This window comes from Salvia splendens, chromosome 8 (assembly GCF_004379255.2).
Source record: "Salvia splendens isolate huo1 chromosome 8, SspV2, whole genome shotgun sequence".
In the NCBI taxonomy this organism is placed as follows: Eukaryota; Viridiplantae; Streptophyta; class Magnoliopsida; order Lamiales; family Lamiaceae; genus Salvia; species Salvia splendens.
The window spans coordinates 31,011,563-31,038,379 of NC_056039.1; the positions used below are offsets into that span (position 1 = coordinate 31,011,563).

Below are 26,817 nucleotides of genomic sequence, written 5' to 3' on the forward strand. Positions count from 1 at the left end.
TGCTGGATTAGCTTCCTCATGGTTATCACGGACGGAGGCACGGGTGTTATGTGATCTGGTATGCATTTTTTTTTTTGTAGAAGAGGATCAAAAACTCGCTTTATCACAAATTTGGTTCTCTGTTCCCCAGCAACGGCGCCAGTGATGAAGCGGCGAATTTTTGATGTTTGTAAATGCAGGAAATAAATGAAGATCAATACAGAGATTTTACGTGGTTCGATTTACTGAGGTAAATCTACGTCCACGGGGAGAAATGGGGGCAGGTTTGTATTGCTTGATCTGCCAATTACAGCTTACAACACTGGCCTGCTTTATGATATTCTCTCTAGAGAGCTTTTTAGAATTTAACAGAAGAAGAAACCCTTATCTATCTGACCTAGGTTCTATTTATACAGTGAACCAAGATCGTGGCATGCAGCATTTATTAGGTAGTGGATGTCGTGGAGATCGTGGCGACCTTGCATGGGTCCACTATCCTGCATGAGTTAATGACTGCTTGACACCACTAAATAGATCGTCGGTGTAGTGGAGGTGGAAATCTTGCATGAGTCCACTATCTCCTAGTTCGGTCGAATACTGAGACCGAACTGCTGAATTATTGCCGAGCAGCTTTTGCCGATCTGAGAGTAGAGCTTGATGCCGATCTGAGGGCAGAGCTTGATTGGTTGGCTTTTACCGAGCTGTAGGCTGAGGCCGAACTCTTTGGTTGTGCCGAACTGAACTCTTAGCCGAACTCTTTGGTCATGCCGAACTGGTATTCTTTCTTGGGCTTTGTGCTGGCTTGTTTAGTACGTACTCCATCAATAGCGTTGGTAGAAAGAGAGAGAGCAGCCGAGTTATCTTGAATTTAAGGCAACAATGGTTGCTGGCAAAGTAAAATCTGTAATGGGGCTTCAGAAATCATCGGCGCCACCTAAGCACAAGCCCGACGCCTCCGCCAGGCCCCCATGGTCAATCACGCCGACTTCAGGCAAGCAGCATCCCTCGCCGCCGCCGCAGAAGGGCTCCGCCGCCCCCTTCTCTCGTTACTTCCCTCGCGCTTCTGCTCAAGTCCAGCCCCGCCCTCCCGACGTCTCCGAACTCCTTCGCCTCGTCGAAGAGCTGCGAGAGAGCGAGTCCCGCTTGAAGACCGAGCTCTTGGAGCAGAAACTCGTCAGAGAGTCCGTCGCCATTGTCCCCGTTCTGGAGAGCGTTATCTCCAGCAAAGACTCCGAAATCGAACTCTCCAGAAGGAAGATCGGATGCTTGGAGGCCGAGAACGAGCAGCTCAGGAGCGAGAACGAGTTTCTGCACATGGAATTATCCAAACAAAATCAGATATACGAAGAGAAGATCAGATACATGCAGGCCGAGCTAGCTGAGATCAAGATAGCCGTTTCCGAGAGAGAAACCGAGTACGAGGAGGCCACGTCTTCATCCGCGGCGGCCGTGAAGCCCAGCGACGCTCGTAAACCAAACGTACCTACTATGTGTTTGAGAAAATGCGCGGCTCAAACTAGCAGTAAGACCGAAACTGACGCGAGGAAAGACGAAATCTGTGCTGCGGCGGAGAGGAATCCAACAGCAACGGGAAATTCCGAGGAAATTCCTGAAGCTTCCGATGTGTTTATGGGGATAAGATCCCGTGCTCCGCGCGTTCCTAAACCGCCTCCCCGGCCGTCCGCATCGGCATCGCTTCTCTCGATGGTTCGTTCATCTTCTCCCAAATGTTTGTCATCCGTCTCGTTGCCTTCTTACGGTTCCTTATCCGATTCAGCGCACCGCGCATTATCGGAAACTTCCAACGGCTCACGTCCGCCGCCTCCACCGCCCCCACCACCTCCTATTAGAGGCTCCGCTCCTTCACTGCCGAAGAAAGCCGCAGCGGCACCACCTCCTCCTCCTCCTCCGCCTCCGAAAAAGGGGTCGAATCCGTCGCCGGCGAAGGTCAGGAGAGTCCCGGAAGTGGCTGAGTTTTACCACTCTCTAATGCGGCGGGATGCCACTTGCCGGAAGGATTCAGCCGGCGGTGATCCGCTGGTTGCGGGTGCTACGGCGAAGGACATGATAGGCGAAATCGAGAACCGCTCAGCTCATTTGCTAGCCGTAAGTCCTCTGTTTACTATTTTGGTCAGGGTATGGGTGGTTATTTACCACCACTGCCACTGTGCCATTGGAATTTTGCCAGACTTTTTTCAGGATAAGACAGTGTTAAGAATCGAGATCAAAATTGGTAGAGCAGAAAGTGTAGTAAACTGAACAAACCACGTGGCCAAAATGATTATTCATGCCCTCTATTGATTGTGCTCTCCTAGATCAATTCCCATTGCACTTTTTTTTTGGTTAATTTTATCATTATCTGATTTGTTTATTACTGCCTTAATCACAGATTAAGACTGATATAGAGACTCAAGGGGATTTCATAAGGTTCTTGATTAAAGAAGTTGAGGCTGCTGCATTCACTGATATTGAGGATGTTGTGTCTTTTGTCAAATGGCTTGATGATGAGCTGTCTTACCTGGTATATCCCTTAGTTTCTCCCAATGCTTGTTATTTTATGGCTGGTGATTATTTTCTGATTGGTTTTTTCCTAATATGCATAAAGGTCGATGAGAGAGCAGTGCTGAAACACTTTGACTGGCCTGAAAAGAGAGCAGATGCGTTGAGAGAAGCCGCATTCGGTTACTCTGATCTGAAGAAGCTGGAGTGTGAAGTCTCATCGTTTCGTGACGATCCTAGGCAACCTTGTGCTCATGCTCTCAAGAAAATACAATCTTTGTTTGAGAAGTGTGGACTCTACCTAAATAATTACCGGAATTTTCAATTAGTAATAAATTAATGTGCTGCGTTATTTTGTTGCAGATTGGAGCATGCTGTGTATAATTTGTCGAGATTGAGAGAGTCAGCAACAGACAGGTACAAAGGTTTCCACATTCCTGTGAACTGGATGCTCGATTCCGGCTATGTTAGTCAGGTAAATAATCTCATTCTAACAAGTTGTGATGCTTGTTTTGATCTTTTTGACTGTTGATGAGTATATAGTATTAGTTAAAGGCAAAAGATTCAGCTATGATTTTGTTTGAATTAGTTGTTTATAATGTTGACTTGATTTATGTAGGATTTCTGGTATATAGGTTTTAGTGTTTAATAAGGGATTGCTTAATATTATTACTTTGACTTGTTATGGTGGAGAAGATCTTCTCTGACTCTGTCATTTAGACAAGATTTCTCATCCTTCATAAACAACTCTATTATTTTGCTGAGTTGGTCAAGGTCAACTCCAAACAATTATACAAGCATTCAGACAAATTCGATTTACTATCAAAATTATGCATAGATTGAATTATAGCCTATATGTTTGAGATCTAGAGGCTGTTAAACCATCAGATTAATGGTTCCGATGTCTTAACAATAGTAGCAAGACCCCCTTCACTACCATACACTCATGTGATCATGACTGACTATCCAAACTCTTGGAGTTTTAATTTGAAACAACTGACATAACTTTTGTTAGTTAATTCATATTAATATCTTCATATGGATTAATATGCTGGCCCTGTGTCAATTAAGGATTAGCAATAACTCACTTCAACTGCAGACATATTGCATGCATTTCACATGTCTCTGATTGCATATTTAGTAGTACTACCTCCATCCCACTCAAAGTGACGCATTTCTGAAAAAAAAGGAAACACCGCTCTCAACTTTATTCCCTCTCCACTTGAAACAAGAAACAACACTGCATAAAATCTAATGTTGAACATGAAACGTGTCACTTTGAGTGGGACGGATGGAGTATCTGTTAACTTCAAATTTTTTCTGAAAATTAAGCGTACGTCCTATAAGTAGATCTGTTGATAAACATGATAAACCAAATGAAGAATGATAAAATGAAAAAGATGCATATAGGTAGTTGAATGATCAATTTTTTACTTGGTAATGTAGTATAAGAAGTTCATTGGTGGTCCCTCGAGGTTATTTTTACAACTGGAAATTATGAGGAAGCATCATGACATACACAAATTAAAGTTTGGGTAGGTGAAAAAGAATGCCTCATTTTGTTATGTCCAACTACTGCATGAGAAGCGCTGAACATGTGCAGCAGTGCAGGGCTCTCAAAACTTTAAGGTGCCTCTGTTTTGTCTCTTTTGATTGGGATTTTAGTATATTCATTAACCTGATCCCAAGAATCTATGTCACTTGGGTACTTTTTTGCTTGCTTCTGTTTGCTTTACGACAATATATCATCCTATTGTTTGGTGAAACACTAATGTGAGAAGCTTACTTTTTACCACATTGGACTGTTCTACTACGCTCGAGTTTTACTGTGTTAAATAGCAGAGGAGGGGCTGACAGTTGTGATGAAATGTGTGCGCAGATCAAGCTGGCGTCCGTGAAGTTAGCGATGAAGTGCATGAAGAGAGTGTCGGGGGAGCTTGAAATGGCTGGTGGCATCCCGGAAGAAGAAGAGCTCGTAGTTCAAGGTGTCAAGTTTGCTTTCCGAATACATCAGGTGATTGATTGATTCTTGTTTGAATTTTTCTACTTCTTTTGAACTTCATATGTTGCAAAGTGATCAGTACTGATTCGAATTGTGTTTCTTAGTTTGCGGGCGGTTTTGATGTGGAAACTATGAAGGCTTTTGAGGAGCTGAGGGATAAAGCTCGACAGTGTAACGTGCAGTGTCAAACACAGCAGCAGAAGTATGTTTCGAGGTCCTGTGCGTCGGCTGTTTGTCTGTAGGCTAAAGCAAAGTCATCTGCAGAAGATGATTGCCGCTATTTTTTTGCTGTATAATAGGGTTGAAGATAGTGCGAGAATGTGAATATGCTTGGCAGCTTCAGCTGCATTAATTTTGTGCAAACTTATTGATGTATAAGCTTCAACTATTTAAAATATAACACTATGATTTGGATGAATTTTTTTTGAAGGTAACATCAATTTGGAGTGATGCTGGTATAGTAGTATGTATTCCAGATTTTGCTTCCTTCAATTTCCCATCTCCCTCTTTTTTAATTACTAGTATTTCACACCCTCTGAGTCTGGTGGCATCTACTCCCATGGTGATTGAGCAGAGTTCTGGTGAATCGTTTACCTTTCTGCCCTATTCTTCTATGAGCTCCTCTTTGTTGAAATCGGAGTCGGATACAATCAGCATGGGTGAGTCTCTCTATCTCAACTTCTATTCTTTTTTACTTTTTGATCCCCTTTTCAATTTTTTTTTATTGTGGGATAGGGTTTGATGTGGGGTTATTTTTAAAATCCCAATTGCGCATATAAGTAGTGCTTGACCCTTTTAGTTCAGTGAAATGAATTAGTAAAATGTTGGGTCTATTAATAAAAGTAGTATTAAGGGTATGAAGTAATTAAGGACATAATTAGTATTAAGGGTATGAAGTAATTAAGGACGGACGAAAAGGAAAATTGGTATGATTAATGGGAGACGGAGGGACCGAGGGAATACTTAGAATTATTTTTAGCAAAGTTAAGATTCCAGATTATAGATGTACTGTTCTCAAAATGAATTCGATGACAGACCCAAAATTCTATGGATATGAGTAATGTTTAGAAATGTATCATTTAAAATGACATATCAAAAAGAAAAATGTGTCACTTTGAATAGGACGGGAGTAATAAATATTGGAGGCCCGGCCTCCAATACATCGTGGTGGTGGAGCATGGCGGCGCGTATAGTTGGGAGGAGCTGTTCTTTGGTGAAGGGCTCGAGGATTTTCTCTGCCTCTTCGGGAGCAAGGAAGCCCATCGACAACGACAGCACAGTGCTCAAAGGGTTTCCTAGTTCCGCGGTAACGGGGTACGATCTGCCGTGCTTGTCGGCCTTGCGTTTCTTAGTGTAACACCCCGACTTTTTCTATCTCTTTTAGTCATTCTCGAAAGAAGGTGGATTTTGTGAGCCAAATTTTTTCTTTTCTTACGCTCGATTTAAGGAATATTGGACAACACTGCCAATCAAGAGGAGTTCAAATTTCGTTTTCTACCTGGAACAACCAAGAGGAATTTCTTTAGTGTTTATTTTTGAGGCCTTGCTAGAAAATTAAATTGGATTATATTTATTTTGGACCTACCAAATAAATATAAAGTCCAAATAATTTAATTACACTTATTTGTGTCCAATAGGCCAATTTCTTCCTATGAGGCCAAGGAATAAAGTCCTCTTCGAGCCCAAAAGTTAAAATGCTTGATTTTGTTAGTCCACGCCACTTTCCAGAAATATGCTCCACTCTACTGCATTACATGTTGTAACCTCTCTCTTCTGAAAAATTTATTTCAATGATTAAATCCCAGTTTATGACAAATAAAGTCAGCAATCAATTTGATCTTGAATGCCAATAATCACACTTGATTATATACAGTCGACCACTTCCTCCATCCGTTACACAGACATTTTCCCCTCCACCATCCGGAATTGACATAAGACAATTAAGTCAAATCAATTAAGATTTTAATCCATCATTAATCACAGTTTATTTCCACATTGATTTCCAATAATCGTTAAACAGTATATCTACTCGGACTATTTCATTTCTACTTCACAAGTCACGTCGGAATTCCATAACAAATATCAATAGAGTTGAAGAGAGAACATAGGGGATTAGAGAAGTAGAAGCTCAATCCAGCAAACCCAAAGAGCTCAGCTTTCAGGGTGTTTCGGAGGCTGTACGGACTCTTTTAGGACGGTTCGGGGCTGTTCAGCGTAGTCGAGTAGTTGTTCGTGGCTGCACGAGCGCGTGCGAAGCTGTCCACTAGTACAGCAGCGGCGACACTACACGATATCGGTAGAGTTTGTTGGTGAGACATCACGGCGAGGGCTGGCGGCAGCAGGAGCGGAGGACGGGGCTGCCGGAGAGAGATGATGCCGACTGCACCGTGACAGCAGCGGCGCTGCATTCTGATCGAGGGTGAGCAGACCTCTGGAGCAGCAGCGGCGCTGCGTTTCTCTCCCAACAACGGCGTCGAGACCCTCCCCCTCCGAGCAGCAACGGCGGCGGGTAATCAGCGAGGAATGGTCACGGGGGCACCGATTGCAGCGGGGTGAGACGGATGCCGGACGTCGAAGATGACTGCGCTGGTGGCAGAATCATGGCAGAACGGGGGAGTACGACGGCTGTGCCGCCGCACGCTCCACAGAAGCGGCGGTGACAGAATTTTCAGGCGAGCATTGCGGGCTCAGAGCGAAACAATGCTGAGTAGCCGGAACTTGCAGTTATGAATTCTTCAAAACAGGCGGTATATGCGCCGGTCAGAAGAGGGGAAAGAAATAAAGAATGGTGAAGGGAATTAGGATGAGTTGATTTTGATATTGTGGAGGAACGTTAAGAGAGACAGATTGGCGCATGGAGGAATAAGGTTGGGGAGTTCTCTTTATTTTATTTGGCCAATTCGTTTCTTTTGTTTGGGCCGTTAACGAATTATTTAAATATGGGGTTTTAAGGTTGACAAGTGATGGAGGGCGAACGGCTGGCCGGCGTCGCCTGCGATGCCTTGGGCGGCCGCAAAAAGTCAAAAGAAAGTCTAACCCAACGAGTTAAGGTCGGAGTGAGGAAAATCTCAAGTTAAGGAATCTTTAAATGAACAAGATGGACATTTCTAAAATGCAATCGGTCTATATATAAAATGCAAATTAAACAGTCTACATCTAAAATGCAAAACTCAATAATAAAAAATGCAATATGCCGAAATCCAACTACAGTTTCTACACATGTATATTGCATTTTAATATTTACAATATTGCATGTTTTGTGTCACGTGGCAGCACGAGATTAGATGTACGTTGTTATTAGAAAAGAAAAAATAATCCAATCAAGAATACTTGGAGCACAAGCTTCTAAACCTCTATATAAAGGGTGACATATCTTTGAATGAAATCAAGCCAATACAATGTAACTTGAGCTATTCTCGTACTTTAATTCTAGTATTTACATTTCCGCATTTCAATTCTATTTTTCAACAGTTGTAATTTTAAAATTAGTTATTTTTTAAGTAAGTACCCATTCACCATTCTATGGTTTACATGGATGCCAAGCGAGTATCATTGCATAGTAAAAAGAAATCACAAATACATATGAATTTAACCGGTTAAAGGTAGTGAATATTTCCAAATAATAAGATAATTTGTGCAAAAGTTTGGCAGCAGTATTAAAATTGTACCGAATGGAATATTCCCACAAGTTAGTTATCATTTTTCAGTCATTAGATGAGATTATGCTTACAATTTATGCATAATATTTCAAATTATTGACGAGATTAGGCTCGTAAATCAATTCTTAATTTTTAAGCTCCATACGAGATGATGCTCAGAAATAAGAGATTATTCGTCAAACTCTAGACGAAAACTTAATTTTAATCTTTCAAACTCGAGACGAGATTATGCTTGATTACGATTTTTCAAGGTCTACATGAGACTATGCTCAAATGTCATTTTACAAGTTCCATATAGAGATGATGTTAACAATTCATAAGTTAAAAGACCTGATTTTCAACCTTCAGATGAGATGATGCTCAGTTTGTAAAGGAATCGAAATGTACATTGTTCTTAGACACAAACACAGCCACATATGTTCTAAACTTGTCTGTCCTATAGTCTTGTTTGCCTAATTGCAGGCTAAAACAGAGGATAATCACTGATCCAAGTTAAATAAATACACCAAAATTTTATTAGTATTTAAATAAATCATCCAGGATTTACAATCAGAATCACAAACATGTGGTACCCATTCCTTTGTATATACCAAAAACAGTACTACTATGAGTGAATTTTCTAGTATGGTAAGCTCTTAGAACTGGTGCTAACCACCAAAGCCTTGAGCTTCGAAGCATCTCCGGCCGCCCCATTGGCACGGCGCGTGATGGTCTCCATGTTCTTATGCAAACTCTGTTTCACAATCTTGGTCATCATCCTCTTCCCTTGCTCGGCATCCCCCTCACTCAGAGGCGATCCCATCGATACCCTCCCCACCTGGAGGGGCCCCGAATGAGGCCCCATCCTCGTCTGCCGCTCATCCTTGAACCACTGCAGCAGCTTCAGTGCTCTCTTCTGCGCCAACGGGCTCCCCAGCAGCGCGACTTCTAGAAGCACCTGCACTATCCCGGCCTTGGCCATCTTCTGCCTCTGCAGGGAGCTCTGGTGAGCCAAGATCATCAAAATGTAGGCAGACAGTTCCTGGCACTTGGGCTTCTCCTCCCATGTCATGATCTCGATTAGCCCCTCGGGCACTGTGGGGTTCTGCTCCAGCGCCTTCCTCCCGGCTGAGGTCACTACCAAGTTGCCTAAGGTTGCTAGGCTTTTCTCCGAGGTCTCCTTCACCGAGGCTAGCTTCGTTAGGCTGGTCATGATCCCCGTTGAGATCAGGGCTGGCGCGTTGTCTAGAACGGAAGAGAGGTTGTGCAATGTGCTCAAGCAGAGCTCTTCAGTCTCTATGCTTGAACAGGATTCAAGAATGCAGACTACTGTTGGAATGATTCTTGAAGAGTTTAGGGGAAATTGACTGTTGGCTAGGCCTGATATAGATAGGAGGAGCTCTGCAATGTCTCTCTTATCTCTTTCCTCTAACAAACTCAAATTCTTGGGCAATTTTGATAAAATACCTGCCTCCACCATTAAAGCCTTGTTCCTAAATAAGAAGCACAAAAATAGTTAGTCAAGGAACAAAGTGTTGCTATTGATAAAGTCTTTGTCAAGAACTACTATAAGTCAACAAGATTGAAAATATGTGAAAACAGAGCTTCATAATACATTATACTATATGCTAAAGTTAAAAGTGATGTTAGCTATCGTTATCTTCAACCTATACCTCTAAGTTATTTTTTCTGGGTCAATCATATCCTTACGCCAAGAACATCAATTTCCACTCTGTATTATTCCATAAAACAAGAATTTCAAGCACCAAATACGACTAACCAAAGTCCAAACCCTATTGTTGAGGCACCTAACTTTCAATTATAAAATCCTAGCAAATATAGTCGTATCGCAAGGGGCTTATGCAGAAATGTTTTCGTTAAGAGCTACGTTTTCTAAATTTTATTCGAGAATATATTTTTTAGGTGATTCAAATTATTATAGGGACTTTTGCAAAATAATTTACATAAAATTTTAATATATTTGAAAACTTCATAAAGGATTTTATTTTTGAAAATACTGGCGCCGTGGCGCTGCCGGAAACCGCGGTCGGCGTCTACGACACCGGCCACTCCACCCACCCCACAAGTCATTAATGGCCAGTAGGCCTCCATAATGGTTGCAATTTCCATGTGTGAGTAACATTTTTTCAACTAATAAAGAATAAGTATAGCTTCGGCCCCTCCCGCAATAAAATATCCAACTAGATTAGAGACTATTTGCTTAATCGTTAATCCCATTTAATTCCTCTACTCCAGTTGAAAAAACTAAAAAACAACAATAATTTTAAGTAATGCAACTGAAAATGAATAATCTCTATAATCAAATTAACCAAGACCTCAAAACTCCAAATTTCAAATTAAATCGAACCAAATTAATTAAAATTTAAAACTCACGTGAAAGACGCATTGGCGAGTTCAATAAGCACTTGCACAGCCAATCTTTGATGCGCCGCCGCCACCGCCACCTCCGATCCAACCATAGCAACCAGCGGCGGAATAACACCAAACTCCGCCATGGTCCTCCGCCGCGTCACATCTACCGCCGCGAGCCTCTTCATCTCCCTCGCCGCCGCCTCTTTCTCTTCCCACCCCCCAAAATGAAGCATCTTCGCCGACTTCTTCAACGCCGCCATCCAATCACGATCTTCAATCTTGGCTTCTTCACACGTAATCATATCTGTATCAATTACAATAGCCTCCGCCGCCGCCGAATTCCAGATAAAAAATCTTGGGGTAAAGCAACAGTTAGATAAAGAATTGGAGGCGTTTGATGTTTATAGAAATAGAATGATGTATTTGAAGAAACTGTGTCGAATTTGTAGTTGCCTAATCAATTATTTGAATATTGAATAATCATTTATGTCTGACTTTTTTTGTTGAGAGAGAATCAGAGACTTTGCGAGAAGATACAAAAGAAGCAGATAGCACATGCAGCTTAAGCAATCTGTCTCTTTCGTAGGATGAATGGAAATATAATTTTACTATTTTTTTCCGGTACAATTTCACGAATTTAGACAATGGGATTATTAAATATTTTAATGGAGGCTTAATAAAAGATTTTGGATCTCCCACAAATCACAAATGCCCATGCATTTTAGTTGGCTGGCGTTTTGGGACACTGAATTAGTGAGATATGACCTAATCATTGATGTAATTTCCTCAAGAGTCAGATTAGGGCTAATTAAACATAATGTTGCTTATTAATGGATGCAACTTTATTTTTTTAAACTGATATAATACTGATTAATATCGCACAGGTATACCAAACAGATCCGGTTGGAATTATAAATTCATCTTTACATCCTCTAATAATTATCGAATATATTTATTTATGAGTAGAAAAACTATCTCTGATTTGTGGTTCCATTGATAAGCTACAGAATTTATTATTATAATTAAGAATTAGTAGTTAGTTTATATATTAAAATATAATTCTGAGCCAACATTAATTGCTTATTGTGGTGTAATGTTTTGATCGCCTGGTTCCATATTCCACCAAAACCGGTTATTTGTTCAGTTGTCCTCACACATGTAGGCTGTAAGATTCTTTTATTAGGCAATAAATTCTATAGAAAATCGCAAGACACGTGTGCTCTATGTAGTGGTTTGGTCTCCCATATCTAAAATAGAAAAGGACATTTCAAAACCAAGATAAGTTGAATTTGAAATCATAAAAAAGAAATACGATTTGTTAGTATACCGTTCAAGTTCATCCCTTTTCTAGAAAATTACCACTCCTCTTTTCTATTTAATCTTTTTCTGAAGGGAAAGTTTCATATAATTACGTACGTGATCACCTCCGTTGTTTTACGAGATTGAATAAGAGCATGTGCAGCGGTGGCGTCCGTCGCCACCGCCGTCCGTGCCAGCGGACGCACACATGGCACGCTCCCATTCGTCAACGGCGTAGCCGTTGCATTTAAAAAAATTTATTTTTTTAAAAAAAAAATCGGTTTTTTATTAAAAAACCGATAAAAAATAAAAAAAATTTCACTTCCCCAAAAAAATATATCCGTTTATAAGCGTTTTTTACACCTTTTTAATTTTTTTTCACTTCCCCAAAAAAAAAAATTCACTTCCCCAAAATTTTTTTTACACTCCCACTGTTGGAACCCCGAATGGTTCGGTTCACAACCGTTTCCTAGTCCGGAAACGGAATATTCGGCCCCTCCTCAAACCCAAGATTCTGCCGTTCCGGGGTGGCTACCGTCCATACCCAATCGACGACCAAGGTGCCTCCGAATGGCGCTACGGGTGGACACCGGAGCCTTGGCCTCGCGCCCCTTCCCAAATGCCGACTCCTCCATCTCGCGCCGGTGTCCGCACACCGTACTCACCGGCGGATATGGAAAGATTGTTCAAGGCGTACTTGGAAATCTCCGAAGATGCGGTGGTTGGAACGAACCAATCCGGCGATCACTTTTGGTGGCGCGTCTCTAGCCGGTACAATGCAAACCGGCCGCCGGGAACGATCGAGCGCAACGAGAGTATGGTGCGCAACTGCATCGGCCGAGCCAACGAAGAAATTGGCAAGTTCAACGGCTATTTCATCCAGGAGTCCCGGAATGCCGGGAGCGGCCGAAGCGAGGTCGACATCCACCCCCGAACAACTCGCTGTGGATGCTCTTAAGCCAACTCAATATGGCCGATAGGTCATCTATGACCCCCACGCAACTTGAAACACACGAGACCATGATAAAAGGTCTCCAAAAACAATAGGGGTTGATCCCGCCGGATGCGTAGTCTTATTAGGAGTTTAATTATGTAATTTTTAACTTTTAGGATTTTAATTATGTAATTTTTAATTTTAAGGAGTTTAATTATGTAATTTTTAATTTTTAGGATTTTAATTATGTATTTTTTAATTTTATTTGTAATTTGTAATATTTAGTGTGGTTTTTAAATGGATTTTAATATTATGGAAATGTTTTTGTTTAATTGAATTTTATATTAATTGTGCTCGTCCTTGCGGAAGAGCACAGTTGTGGGTGTTGTGCTCTTGCCAGAGAACAGACATGAATAGTACCGCCCGGGCCCACAACCGTGCCTCTGGCAAGAGCACGGTTGTGGATGCTCTAAAGATTGGACACAAAAAGCGATCCGAAAATAATTAGAAAATTGTTGTCACGACATTACAAATAATCTTAATTCGGCGTCACAACTTCTCCTTTTAAGTTAGAATAGAAAAAAACGTATTGAAAATAGAATTCCCGTACATATTCGGAAAAGGAAAAAAATGATAAATATGATGGTGGCAACATTACCATTGGATAGAAATCTAAGAGTTCCATCCTAACACCAATTGGTGATAGGAGGAGTGCCCATGGGGTTGGACTTTTTTCTGATCTATTGGACAACTGGCCCAATTTTTTTTCCGATCGGTTGGATCACTGGCCCAAATTTTAAGCCCAAATATATTGTTGGGTCAGTCATTTTTTTGATTTTTGCCCAGATATACTGCTGGGTCAGTTAAATTTGACCCACAGTCGGTGACCCGCTCTGATACCATGATAGAAATCCATGGGTTCCATCTTAAAACCAATTGGTGATAGGAGGAGTGCCCATGAGATTTATATACTAGTTTCAGTTTTCTTTTAACACCGATGTGAGACAGTTATATGTTATTTTTCTAGTTTCAATTGTCAACACCATTTACCACCTATGTGACCTATGTGGAGTTACATTAATGAAGAAGTTTTAAAGCTTTATTAAATCCATCAAGTATTTGAAGTTGGCATTGGCATTGACATTGGCATTTGGCTCCAATTATTAATCGATTTACATGTTCATGTGTGGAACAATATGGTGTGCTCCATGCACTCAAATTTTGTACACGTGCGATTCTCATACAACACTTGGCTCTTCCTAAATTTGCATCTAACATCTTCAATTATACTATGTTTCAACGTTGTTTGAGCAATCTAATGAATTACTACAATGTACACTTATCCAACAAATATACATTAGTACATGTATCTAGTAATATACTAACTACCAATAAATATCACAGAACGCAATAACAGATTGATGAATCCGCGAATTATTGATGATGATGAATGCTCGTAAAAATAAATTACGACACGGAAATTTTACGTGGTTCGATTTACTGAGGTAAATCTACGTCCACGGGGAGAAATGGGGGCAGGTTTGTATTGCTTGATCTGCGAATTACAGCTTACAACACAGACTTGCTATATGACTTTTTCTCTAGAGAGATTCTAACTCCCTCATATCAGATCTAAGTTCTATTTATATATGGAACTAAGATCGTGGCTTGCATCTCCACCCTAAGTCGTGGATGTCGTGTAGGTCATGGCCTAAGATCGTGGATGTAGCATAGGTCATGGCCTACGATCGTGGCCTGAGTTGACACCACGTGGTAGTGGGTGCGTTGGACATCCTGTATGGGTCCACTAACTCCTTGTTCGGTCGAAGACTGAGACCGAACTGCTTTGGTTGCCGATCTTTGAGTAGAGCTTGATGCCGACCTGAGAGCAGAGCTTGATTGGTTGGCTTTTACCGAGCTGTAGGCTGAGGCCGAACTCTTTGGTAATGCCGAACTCATACTCCTGCTTTGGGCTTTGGGCTGATGGGCCGTCATTGCTGTTGGGCTTGTTTAGTGCGCACCCCATCACTACCCCCCCCGAAGGGCGAAGTGAATCACTTCGGAGAAGTGAGTCACTTCGGCATTCTGGATAAAGGCAAGGGGGAGGCTGATGTCAGGGGACGTGCCTTGCGCGTGACTGCATTAAATGCGACAGTAAAATCCGGCCGTTGAATCCTGAAAAGGTGGGATTCGAAACGGTGCGACGATTTTGAAATCTTCGCCGAACCTGATAAATACCTCCTTTCTTCATCATTGAAGCACTTTTGCGACTGCTTCTTCTGCACTCTCTCTTTTTTGCGAAGATTCTCTCTCCGCTTTCAAGAATTTCTTCAGACTTTCTTCACCTTCAAAAAGTAAGAAAAATGTCTTCTTCTTCTTCTTCGGAGTCGGGTAGCGTTAGGAGAGGCGGTAAGGGGTCTTCTGGCCGGAAAGAGTCCGGGGAGAAGACCGTAGAGTATTTCCATAGTATTTTGAGTAAGGATACTGTGATGTCCCTACCCGAAAAATACTTTTTTCCTGGGGGGAAGGCGGTGGTACCTGACGGTGATCATAGGGCTGACTCCCCGCCGGAGGGTTACGCCACCGTGTACGAGGCCTGCTTAGAATGCGGGCTTCGTTTCCCCCTCCCTTCTGCCTTTATAGATTTACTAGATTTTTTTCAGCTTCCTTTAGGCCAGGTGACTCCGAACTCTTGGAGGCACTTGTCGGCCTTTGCTGCCGAACTCCGTAGGTTAGGAAGGGATTTGTCTTTGAAGGCGATCCTTAAATTCTTTCAATTTAAGAGGAAGGGGTCTTGGTTTTACTTGATCCCTTTACAGCCCTTTAGGGCCTTTTGTAAAACGAAGTGGCCGAAGTGGCAAAATCGCTTCTTCTACTATGATAGGACCGCGGCTCCTAGTTTTCCCTGGAGAGGGCCGGAGTCCGTTATCCGTCATCCTCGGCCTGAACCGTTGGACGAGCTCGATGGCGAGCTCAACAAGATTCCCATAGTTAGGAAACAATACACGGAGTCTGAGCTCGTCAAGGGCGACGTCGTGTTCGACATCTCGTCTTCGGACGAAGAGGCCGAGGGTGAGGATTTCTCTTTATCTTTATGCTCTACTGCTTTAACGAAGAAAATCTGACTTTGCTTTCTTGCTTTTTGGCAGTGTACATGCTGAGTAAGGCTAGCCGCAAATCTTCGGAGTCCAAGGAGCCGGAGAGGCCGAAAACCACCAGCTCGGCGTCTGATGCCGAGAGGACTCCGAAAAGGCAAAAAACCTCTTCGGATCCGAAGAAGCCGGAGTCGACTTCGGCAAAGGGGAAGGGGAGGGCCCAGAAGCCCCCGAGAGCGCCAGAGAAAGATGTGGTCTTGGCGCCTCCTTCGGAACATATCTGTGAGCCGTTTTTATGGCCCACGGACTTCGCCGAGGTGAATTCTCTTCTTGATTTTCTGGCCTTGCTTTTTTCCTGTATTTTTTGTGGCCCCTTTGTTGACTTTTTTCTTTATTCATTTTCAGAGGAACGATATGCTCTCCAAGCTCGTCGCCGTCGAACTCTCCAAAGCGTCCAATGACTATGCTGAGATGCAGAGGAAGTTGGCGGCTGCTTGTCATCGGGCCGAACAGGCTGAGGCTAACTTTGAGAAGGCCAGAGCTGCTAGGATTTCGGCCCAGGATGAAGCTCAGTTTGCCAAAAACCAGCTCGTCATCCAGCGGGAGCAGACGAAACGGAGGGATGCTGCTGCCGTGGTTGCCCAAGGGGAGGCTCTCCGTGTTTACACGGAGAAACTCTTTTTGAGCAGCCAGTTCTCGGCCTTTGTCGGTAGTCTGGTAAGGCTAATTGCCGATAAGGGCGAGCAGGGGGCCGACGTCGTGCTGCCTCTGTACAGCCGAGAGATAGCAGCTCGGCTTCAGAATCTGCCGCTCCTTGAGGAGCTCGCTTCATCCTCGGTCCTGCTTTCTGCAGACCGAGTCCGGAGTTGTCGAGCTGATCGGGACGAGAACCTGGAGGCTATCTTTGCCTCCGTGGGACCCGTTTCACCCGCTTCGACTTACAACGGAGAGGGTGAGGCCGAGCCGCTGGAGCTGGAGGCCGAAGTCGAGCGGGCCGGGCATCCGGAGAAGGAAGCCGATCAGGAGGCGGAGGCGAGGCCGGCAGGAGGCGAGGCCGAGGCTGAGGTAGCTCAGGAGAAAGAAGCTGAACCAGACCAAGGAGCCGGAGACGAAGCTGGTGGAGTATGATTTCGTCTCCCTTCTCTTAGTCTAGTTTCTTCCTTGTAAAATGGCCTTGAAGCCCTCCTAGTGTAAGAAATTTTCCTTGTGAATGAAAAATTCTCTACACTTGTCTTCGTATAGCTTTTCGTACTCGCCTTTATTCCTGTTGTATTTTACTATCTGCTCGGTACAGCTGCCGAACTAACATAGCTGCTTTGTACTCAAGGAGATGGAGATACTTCACTGGAAACGGCTGTACTCTTCGGCTTTAGACGAAGCTGAGAAAAGAGCTATAGCCGATCAAACGAAGAATGACGAGCTTCTGGCTCGTTTAGTGAAGCTGGAGGCCGATAATAAGGACTTAGAGTCCGATAAGAAGGATCTGGAGGCCGAGCTGAATACGACCATTGCTGAGAGGACTGCGTACGAGGATTACATCCGTGTGCGCGGGGGCTTGACCATATCAGATGTTCAGAGTCGAGTTGACGAACTGTGGGAGGAATATCATGTACTCCGGAGGAACAATGCGCTGGAGAGCTCGGCTTGCCAACAAGTTGTGAAATCATTACGGCGCTGGGCTTCTCGGTACGACATTGTTCTTTCTCGGCGCCCCTCCATAGAAAGATTCCTTCGGCATATCGTGCCAACAGATGCTCGCACTCCAGATCAAGCCTCTGGTTCCCTTGTTCAAAATCCTACTTCCAGTCAACAACGAACTCCGGAACAGCCGGAAACGTCAAGACGAGAACGGGCTCAGGAGCAACCGGAATCGTCAAGACAGGGACGGACTGAAATTCGCCGAGGAGTTGTGACTATGAGCGAGCAAGATCAGCAGATGATTATTGCAGAGACTCTTCATCGCCGAGGTGTTAGGACTTCTCGGGCTCGGGGAAGAGGCGTTGGGTCGAGGATAGCATCTCGTCGACCTGCTTATTCTTCATCTGCTCGGAACAACCGAACTCGGCTTCCAGAGGATTTTGCAGATAGGTGGCTTAACTTCAGCAACCCTGGACAGTAGAATAGTCCTTTGTAATAGCGTAACGCCATTTTGTAGGGTAGCGGAGTTGTATGCCGAACAAGATTTGAAAAATGAAATTTTGTTTTCGCTTCTAACACTGTATTTACAGCTTAGCGAAAAAATTTCATCGTACTTGTCCTCGGTCTTATGAAGTAAACTTCTTTGACCGGACTCGTCTTTGGTCTGATGAAATAAACATCTTTGACCGGACTCGTCTTTGGTCTGATGAAATAAACATCTTTGACCGGACTCGTCTTTGGTCTGATGAAATAAACATCTTTGACCGGACTCGTCTTTGGTCCGATGAAATAAACATCTTTGACCGGACTCGTCTTTGTGTTCTAATTTGGCGATTTTTGTCGCCGGGATCGAACTTTCCCTTGTCCTAATTCGGCGAGTTTTATCGCGTGGATCGGACTTTCCCAGTTAACCGAAGTGGTCTTATGCAGTAAACCTCTTTGACTAGACGTGGTCGTCCCCGGTCTTATGAGGTAAACTTCTTTGACCGAACTTGGTCGTCCTAATTCGGCGAGGTTTATCGCGTGGATCGGACTTTCCCTCATTGCAGTTCGTTTTAGACGAAGTGCTTGTTAAGCTGAATTGCGGTCTTGTATCCTCCTTGGAAGCTTGGACTCACAATCGTTGGCTTATTGCAGTTCGTTTCAGACGGACTGCTTGTTAAGCTGAATTGTGGTCTTATATCCTCCTTAGAAGCTTGGACTCACAATAGTCTTTAATAATCGATCTAAAAAGGGGATCAGTCTTTAAAGAACGATATACCTTGGTACCATTTGTAAGAGACGACAAGCACATAGAGACAAAACACATAGAGAAAAAATGAAAAAGACGAAAGAAAAAACTTTAAACTTTTTATAAAACGACAAGTAAAAGGTACAAGTAAAAAACAAATAAAAACATGTACCCCTATGACCGAACTAGACACAAGACAGACTGACCGGACCTTGTCTCTTACAAGTGGAACTTCTTGAGGTTGGAGACGTGCCATGTTCGGGGTACTTGTTCTCCTGACATGTGAGTCAATTTATAAGACCCTTTGCCGAGGACTTCTGACACCCGATACGGACCCTCCCATGTGGGCTCGAGTTTGCCCAGCTTTTCTGCTCGGCTTACTTCGTTGTTTCTCAAGACGAGATCTCCCACTTGAAATTGAAGCTTTTTCACCCTTTGGTTATAATACCGGGCTACTTGCTCCTTATACTTGGCTGCTTTTATGCACGCCAATTCTCTTCTTTCTTCGGCGAGATCTAGTTCTGCTCTCAGTCCGTCGTCATTCATTTCTGAGGAGAAATTTAGAGTTCGGGGACTGGGTACGCCGATCTCCACCGGAATTACGGCTTCAGTGCCGTACACCAGACTATACGGAGTTTCACCGTTGGAGGTTTTGGGCGTAGTTCGGTAGGACCATAGGACTTGAGGGAGATTTTCTACCCATTGTCCTTTGGCTTGTTCTAACCGAGCTTTTAACCCTTTCACCAGAATCCGGTTCGTTACTTCCGTTTGTCCGTTTGCTTGGGGATGGGAGACCGAAGTGAACCGCTGTTGAATGTTCAGCTCTTGGCACCAATTCTTGAACGTCTTGTCGGTGAACTGAGTCCCATTATCCGAGATGAGGATGTGGGGTATGCCAAATCGGCACACTATGTTCTTCCAGACGAAGTCCAATGCCTTTGAGCTCGTTATCGTAGCTAATGGTTCAGCCTCCACCCACTTCGTGAAGTAGTCCACGGCAACGATAAGGAATTTCATTTGCCGAGGAGCTTGAGGAAGTGGTCCCACTATGTCTATGCCCCATTGCATGAAAGGCCAAGGGCTTTGCATAGTGTATAGATCGGTCTGCGGCATCCTTGGGACATTTGCATGAATTTGGCACTTCGTACACTTCTTGACGAGCTGCACTGCCTCTTGTACCATGGTTGGCCAATAATATCCCCATCTCAGAACTTTTTTTGCTAAAGCTCTGGCTCCGATGTGGCTACCGCACGATCCTTCATGAACTTCTCTGAGGATGTAGTCCGTCTCTTCTGGTCCTACGCACCGCAATAACGGCTGGAGGTAAGACTTTCTAAAGAGGACTCCTTCATGAAGTTCGTACCGAAGTGCTCGGCACGTGATCTTCCGAGCTTCTCTCTTATCCTCGGGCAATTGTCCTTGATCCAGATACTTCAAAATCGGCGTCATCCAGTTCGGCGAGCTGGATACTGAATGTACCTCGGCTTCATCAATGCTTCGATGCATTAATTCTTCCGCCTTTGAGTTCGGATCTGAGGCCAACTTACTTAAGGTATCTGCTCGGCTATTTTCCGCTCTGGGAATGCGGATTATCCGAAAATAGGAGAAACTTCGGCTGATGCTTTGCGCTTTGTCCAAATACTTCTTCATTCTCTCGTCACGAGCTTCACTTGTACCCAACATGTGATTTACTATGACTTGTGAATCACAATGGACTTTGAGAGATTTGACGAGCAGACTTTGCGCTAACTGGAGTCCGGCCAGGAGGGCTTCGTACTCGGCTTCATTATTAGTAGTGGGGAATAGGAACCGAAGTGAGTAGGTTACCTCGTGTCCGTCGGGAGCGACAAGTAAAATACCAGCTCCACTTCCCATCTTGTTTGAAGCTCCATCTACGAATCCGCTCCAGCAGTCCGGCGGCTCTACTTCGGATTCCAAGGGCTGTGCTAGTTCGGCATTGGCAGAATTCTTCTGTTCGGCAATAACAGGAATTGCTTGATCGAACTTTGCTTCTGCAAGAAAATCTGCCAAGGCTTGTCCCTTGATGGCTTTCCGAGGTAGATATTCAATTGTGTGCTCTCCCAACTCTATAGCCCACTTGGCGATTCTGCCTGATGCTTCTGGTTTGGTCAACACTTGCCGAAGTGGCAGATCAGTTAAGACGCATACCTTGTGAGCATAGAAGTATGGCCGCAGTCTCCTTGCTGCATTTACTAATGCCAGAGCAATCTTTTCCAGAGGTTGATACCTGGTTTCTGGACCTCTTAATGCTCGGCTTGTAAAATAGATGGGAAGCTGCTTTAGGCCTTCTTCTCGTACAAGCACCGCGCTGATGGTTTGATCCGATGCCGCTAAGTATAAGAATATTACTTCGGCTTCGGTTGGAGCAGAGAGAATAGGAAGCTCGGCTAAATAACTTTTGAGCTCGTCAAAGGCCTTTTTCTGCTCGGCTCCCCACTCGAACTTTGGTGCCTTTTTTAACACCTTGAAGAACGGCAGTTGCTTTTCGGCTGCTTGGGAAAGGAATCGATTCAGGGCGGCTAGACATCCGGTTAGCCTTTGCACGTCATGTATGGACTTCGGCATTGCCATGTTCTGAACGATTTGAACTTTTGAGGGGTTTGCCTTGAGTCCGTCCTTTGAAACCCAACAACCCAGAAACTTTCCCGAATCTACCAAAAAGGTACACTTTTGGGGATTAAGTTTGAGGTTGGCTTTCTTGAGCACGTCGAGAGTGGACTTGAGGTTGTGCTCGTACTCCGAAGTGCTTTTGCTTTTGACGACTATATCGTCAACATACACTTCGACCTCCTTTCCAATCAGGTGCCGAAAAAGCTTGTCTACCATCCTTTGATAAGTGGCTCCGGCATTCTTTAAACCGAATGGCATCTTTTTATAAGCGAAAATGCCGAAATCAGTAATGAAGGCCGTTTTTGAAGCGTCAATCTCATCCATTAAAACTTGATGGTATCCTTTGTACAGATCAAGAAAACAAAAAATTTCAAAGCCTATCAAAGCTTCTACTTTTTTATCTATGTTCGGAAGGGGATAGCAATCTTTGGGACAGTGCTTATTTAGATCGGTGAAATCTATGCACATCCGCCATCCTCCTTCCTTTTTCTTGATCATGACAGGATTGGCCACCCACGAAGGATACTTCACTTCGAATAACACATCCGCCTTCAATAATTGACGGACTTCGTCATGGATGACTTGACTTCGTTCTGCCGCAAAGAGTCTTTGCTTCTGTTTTATCGGCCGGACTGAAGGATCAATATTTAACCGATGAGTGATTACCTCGGGGGGCACTCCGGTCATGTCCAACGGAGACCATGCAAAGACGTCTTTATACTCCTTGAGGAGCTGGATGGTTTTTTCCCGAAGTAGAGGCGTTCCCGCGAAACCGATCTTGACCGTTCTGGATGGATCATCTTCGTATAACTGAACGGTCATTGAGTTCGGCTCTGGTGTGACTTCGGTAATTTCGCTTGCCTCTGACTCCGGCTGCTGTGATTGCTATGCTTGATGATGCCGATCTGATTGCTCGGCACTTTTAAGCGCAATCTGCAGACACTCTTTTGCTCTCTTTTGATCACCTCGGATGACCGCTATCCCCCCTTTAGTGGGGAGCTTGATGGTGAGATGATAAGTAGAGCAAACGGCCCGAACTGCGTTGAGCCAGTCTCTTCCCAGGATGATGTTGTACGGAGACCGAGCTTTTACCACAAAGAACTCAATCATCGTACTGGAGCTAGTAGGCGCTTTCCCCACCGTGATCGGAAGGCTGATAATACCTTCAGGGCGGGTGTCCTCCTGGGCGAAGCTCTTCAGGGGAAGCGGAGCCGGACTGAGCCGAGCTGGGTCCACTTCTAGTTTGTCGAAGCACTCTTTAAAAAGAATGCTAACCGACGCTCCTGTATCCACAAACACCCTGTGGATTAGTTTGTTTGCCACTCCGGCTTGGATGACAATGGCGTCTTGGTGAGGAGAGATGGCCGGGACGGGATCAGCATCCGAGAACGTAATCACTTCGTCCTGCTTCAGCCTTTTATGCGTTGGCTCCTCTCGATTGGAGCCTCTGCGCTCTGACTTCAGGGACGACTTGGTCTTCCCGGCAGGGAGAGCGTCGATAGTCTGGATTACTCCATCATATTGCGGCTCGTCATCGTCTTCGGGATCCGGCTGCCTTTTCGGATCCTGAGGAGCGCAGTTCGCACCTCTCTGCTTTTTATTCTTCTTTGACTGCTTGCTTTGGTATTTTTTCAATGTCCCTGCCTTCACAAGAACATCGATACCTGCAGCCAAGTTTCTGCACTCCTCGGTATCGTGACCGTGGTCTTGATGGTAGGAGCAGTAGTTATCCCGGGGTCGGCGCGCGGCTGATTTCGTCATCCGCTTTGGCTTTTCGAACAGGTCAGAGTGCAGTTCGAAAATTTCCGCTCTCGGCTTGTTCAGCGGTACGAACTGAGCGGGCGGCTTCTCGGGATTGAGACGGGGTCCCAATCTGTCTTGTACCGGAGCCTTTTGAATTCTTTCAAATGGAGTCCGGCGAGGATGCCCCTGATCGCTATGATCGGGCTTCCTTCTGTCTCCTCGGGACGATGAGCTGTCTAACGACCGTTTGCGACGGTCTGCCTCATCGGCCCGGGAGTACTGGTCCGCAATGTCCCACATTTCCTGAGCTGTCTGCGGACCGCACTCAACGAGCTTCCTGTAGAGAGCTCCGGGCAGGATTCCATTTTGGAATGCCGAGATGACAAGCAGATCGTTGAGATCGTCTACTTGCAGGCATTCCTTGTGGAATCTTGTCATAAAGTCGCTGATTTTTTCGTCGCGACCTTGACGAATGGAAAGCAGCTGAGCCGAAGTGATTCGGACTTCCGCTTTCTGAAAGAACCTCCTATGGAATGCATCCATTAGATCTCGGTAAGATCTAATGCTGCCTTGGGGGAGGCTATCGAACCACCTTCTTGCGTTCCCGATGAGCAGCTCGGGAAACAGCTTGCACATGTGGACCTCGTTGAGACCCTGGTTCGCCATGTTATATTGATAGCGTCCCAAGAAATCATGAGGATCCACGAGTCCGTCATAGGTTATCGACGGAGTTCGGTAGTTCTGTGGTAGGGGAGTTCGGGTAATATCGTCCGAGAACGGAGTCCTCAATGCTCCGTACACGGCGAACCCGACATTTCTTCGGTATGGAGGAGATGGAGTTCTCCTGTGATTCCGGTACCGAGGATTCTTTCTCCTGGAAGACATGACACTACTGCGGTAGTGACTGTCTCGTATGGAGGGAGAGGGAGAATCCGCCGTTTTCGTCTCCGGCTGCTTTTGGCTTTTTTGCAGGAAGGTTAAGAATTCCTCCTGCTTTTCAGCCAAAAACAGCTTGACAGCCTCGTTCAAATCGGGCTGCTGGGAAGACTCAGTGGGACGATTTTTGGAGCGGCTTGTTCCTCCGCCATGAGAACTGGTGGTGGATTTATCCCTAGGCTGTTTTCCAGACCTATGGGATGGATTGGCTTCCTCCTGGTTCTCACGGGCAGGAATACGGGTACTCTGCGATCTGGTATGCATTTTTTGGGTGGAAAAAATGGTCAAAAATTCGCTTTATCACAAATTTGGTTCTCTGATTTCCCACAGACGGCGCCAGTGATGAATCCGCGAATTATTGATGATGATGAATGCTCGTAAAAATAAATTACGACACGGAAATTTTACGTGGTTCGATTTACTGAGGTAAATCTACGTCCACGGGGAGAAATGGGGGCAGGTTTGTATTGCTTGATCTGCGAATTACAGCTTACAACACAGACTTGCTATATGACTTTTTCTCTAGAGAGATTCTAACTCCCTCATATCAGATCTAAGTTCTATTTATATATGGAACTAAGATCGTGGCTTGCATCTCCACCCTAAGTCGTGGATGTCGTGTAGGTCATGGCCTAAGATCGTGGATGTAGCATAGGTCATGGCCTACGATCGTGGCCTGAGTTGACACCACGTGGTAGTGGGTGCGTTGGACATCCTGTATGGGTCCACTAACTCCTTGTTCGGTCGAAGACTGAGACCGAACTGCTTTGGTTGCCGATCTTTGAGTAGAGCTTGATGCCGACCTGAGAGCAGAGCTTGATTGGTTGGCTTTTACCGAGCTGTAGGCTGAGGCCGAACTCTTTGGTAATGCCGAACTCATACTCCTGCTTTGGGCTTTGGGCTGATGGGCCGTCATTGCTGTTGGGCTTGTTTAGTGCGCACCCCATCACAGATTATGGATATGTGTTTTATGTAATAAAATGTGGCTGCAAGATACTATTTCATGTATTACCTCATTCACCAAAAATTATCTTGGTAATAGACTGTACGGATTTTTAATATAAATTTGATAAATTAAAAGTTAGAGAGAGACAAAAATGGTTAAAATATTAGTTCTATTAATGAACAATTAATAGAGTTGGACTTTGAATTTATATGGTCCATATCTAAGCTGGTGTGCAGAAGTAGTGATTAGGATTTCCACTATTTGCTTCTACTAATTAGATGGCTGCTCTTCCTCCCAACTTGGTTGTGAGTTAATTTGAACAACGGAGATTACGACGTCTCATTCAATTAATCTTTTTGAGGAAAAACGAGGTTTTAATTTGGTCGTATATGGAAACGTGAATATAAATTTCTTAGTGGAAATGACCCAAATATGAGGTTTACATGAGTTTGGGTCTTGGGAGGTTAACAGTTAGGAAAGCCAGAATTAAAGTACAAAAAGTTCTACAACTTTATCAATATTTTATATTTTTCATCATCGTTATTTTGTGTTTGCTTGCAAAGAACAATAGGGATCATTAGGGGGTGAATGGATAATCCCAATTTAATTGGATAGTACTAAAAATATTAAAAAAACATTTGCACCAGCCGGGAATCAAACCCGGGTCTGTACCGTGGCAGGATACTATTCTAGTACTAGACCACTTGTGCTTCGTTGCTTCTTTTATTATAGAGTAGTATTTTCATTTACTTCGGTACAATAGAATTCTAAAGTAGCATTAATTACTATACTAAGAGCATCTTCAAGGGAGAGTTAAATGGAAAGTTAAGTCATATTTAAATGGAAAGTTAAGTCATATATGATATAACTATTATATTTGCAACTTTTATGAAAAATCATTTTTCAAGGGAAAAAGGTATTTGAGAAAGTATTATACCTTTTCCCATTTTGAAGAGGTATCTTTACCTTTTCATTGAAACTTATAACTTTCATATTTGCCTTTTTTTCATGAAAATCCATTCTCTGAAGAAGGTATTGAGAAGATATTACACTTTATATTTTTTAATGCATTTTGTACTATTATTTTATTTTTTTAAAAAATAATTTACCTTTTTATATATATATATTCCCTTTGAAATGTAATACTACTACTTTTTGGAAGTATATATTTTAATTTTTGAGAAGGTAAATAGATTATATACCTCTTTTATTTACTTTTTCTTCTTGCAGATGTTCTAATATGTTTGATCGTAAGCTTCCATATGCCACTGTGTGTGATGGCTTGTCCTGACATTGTCACACATGTAGGTATGACTGAGAAATTTTCCAAACGAAGCAAAACCTCTACACGAATACACATAAATTCAATTGATTTGAGTCAAATTTTTTGGATTTGGATTCTTATTGATTAGACCCAATAAGAATCCAATATATTCAGATTGGGTCGGGTTAGGTTCGAAATACCAGTTAATAAAATAAAATTACTCCTTATGTTACTATTTTAAAAATATTATACTTCAATGTTGAGTTCTTACATTTGAAAGTCGTGAACATTTTCACCAATTTAATAAATTCAATTATTTACATAAATTGTCTGAGTTAATTTACCAATCTATATATAGTTGGTATATAATTGTCTTCTTCAGAATACCTCATATGGAGTATATTATAGTGCTATCATTATATCATGTACGTGTTGCCTTCGTTTGCTTATAATTTGGACTTGAGAGTACAAAATCAAGATACATATTCTCAGCCCACTTTCCACGTTACAACTCGTCATACTGATTCTATTAATATTTGTAGTAATACTATATTTTCAGTAAGATACATGTATTAATTAGTAGTAATAAATTTTATAGAAAATCGCAAT

General features: G+C 43.5%; 2 protein-coding genes across 2 annotated transcripts; one reads left to right on the forward strand and one right to left on the reverse strand.

Annotated features, from left to right (window-relative positions):
* Positions 1-843: 843 nt before the first annotated feature.
* LOC121743278 (protein CHUP1, chloroplastic-like) lies at positions 844-4,898 on the forward strand. Its single transcript, XM_042136534.1, has 6 exons — positions 844-2,085; positions 2,369-2,500; positions 2,585-2,766; positions 2,842-2,953; positions 4,358-4,492; positions 4,585-4,898. Exons 1-6 carry the CDS (start codon positions 859-861, stop codon positions 4,720-4,722), a joined length of 1,926 nt encoding a protein of 641 aa, XP_041992468.1. The 5' UTR covers positions 844-858; the 3' UTR covers positions 4,723-4,898.
* A 3,733-nt stretch (positions 4,899-8,631) lies between these two features.
* On the reverse strand, positions 8,632-11,028 carry LOC121743110 (U-box domain-containing protein 7-like). The gene is made up of 2 exons (XM_042136297.1): positions 10,513-11,028; positions 8,632-9,611 (listed from the first exon to the last, which is right to left on the reverse strand). Exons 1-2 carry the CDS (start codon positions 10,791-10,793, stop codon positions 8,759-8,761), a joined length of 1,134 nt encoding a protein of 377 aa, XP_041992231.1. The 5' UTR covers positions 10,794-11,028; the 3' UTR covers positions 8,632-8,758.
* Positions 11,029-26,817: the final 15,789 nt, after the last annotated feature.

What these genes read in the sequence shown, in the direction of transcription:
- LOC121743278 (XM_042136534.1), top strand. Translation starts at nt 859, where the DNA reads ATGGTTGCTGGCAAAGTAAAATCTGTAATGGGGCTTCAGAAATCATCG. An exon ending in ATGATGAGCTGTCTTACCTG is followed by an intron (nt 2,501 to 2,584) that starts GTATATCCCTTA and finishes ATATGCATAAAG; the next exon opens with GTCGATGAGAGAGCAGTGCT. An exon ending in ATTCCGGCTATGTTAGTCAG is followed by an intron (nt 2,954 to 4,357) that starts GTAAATAATCTC and finishes ATGTGTGCGCAG; the next exon opens with ATCAAGCTGGCGTCCGTGAA.
- LOC121743110 (XM_042136297.1), bottom strand. Translation starts at nt 10,793, where the DNA reads ATGATTACGTGTGAAGAAGCCAAGATTGAAGATCGTGATTGGATGGCG. An exon ending in CTCGCCAATGCGTCTTTCAC is followed by an intron (nt 9,612 to 10,512) that starts GTGAGTTTTAAA and finishes CTTCTTATTTAG; the next exon opens with GAACAAGGCTTTAATGGTGG.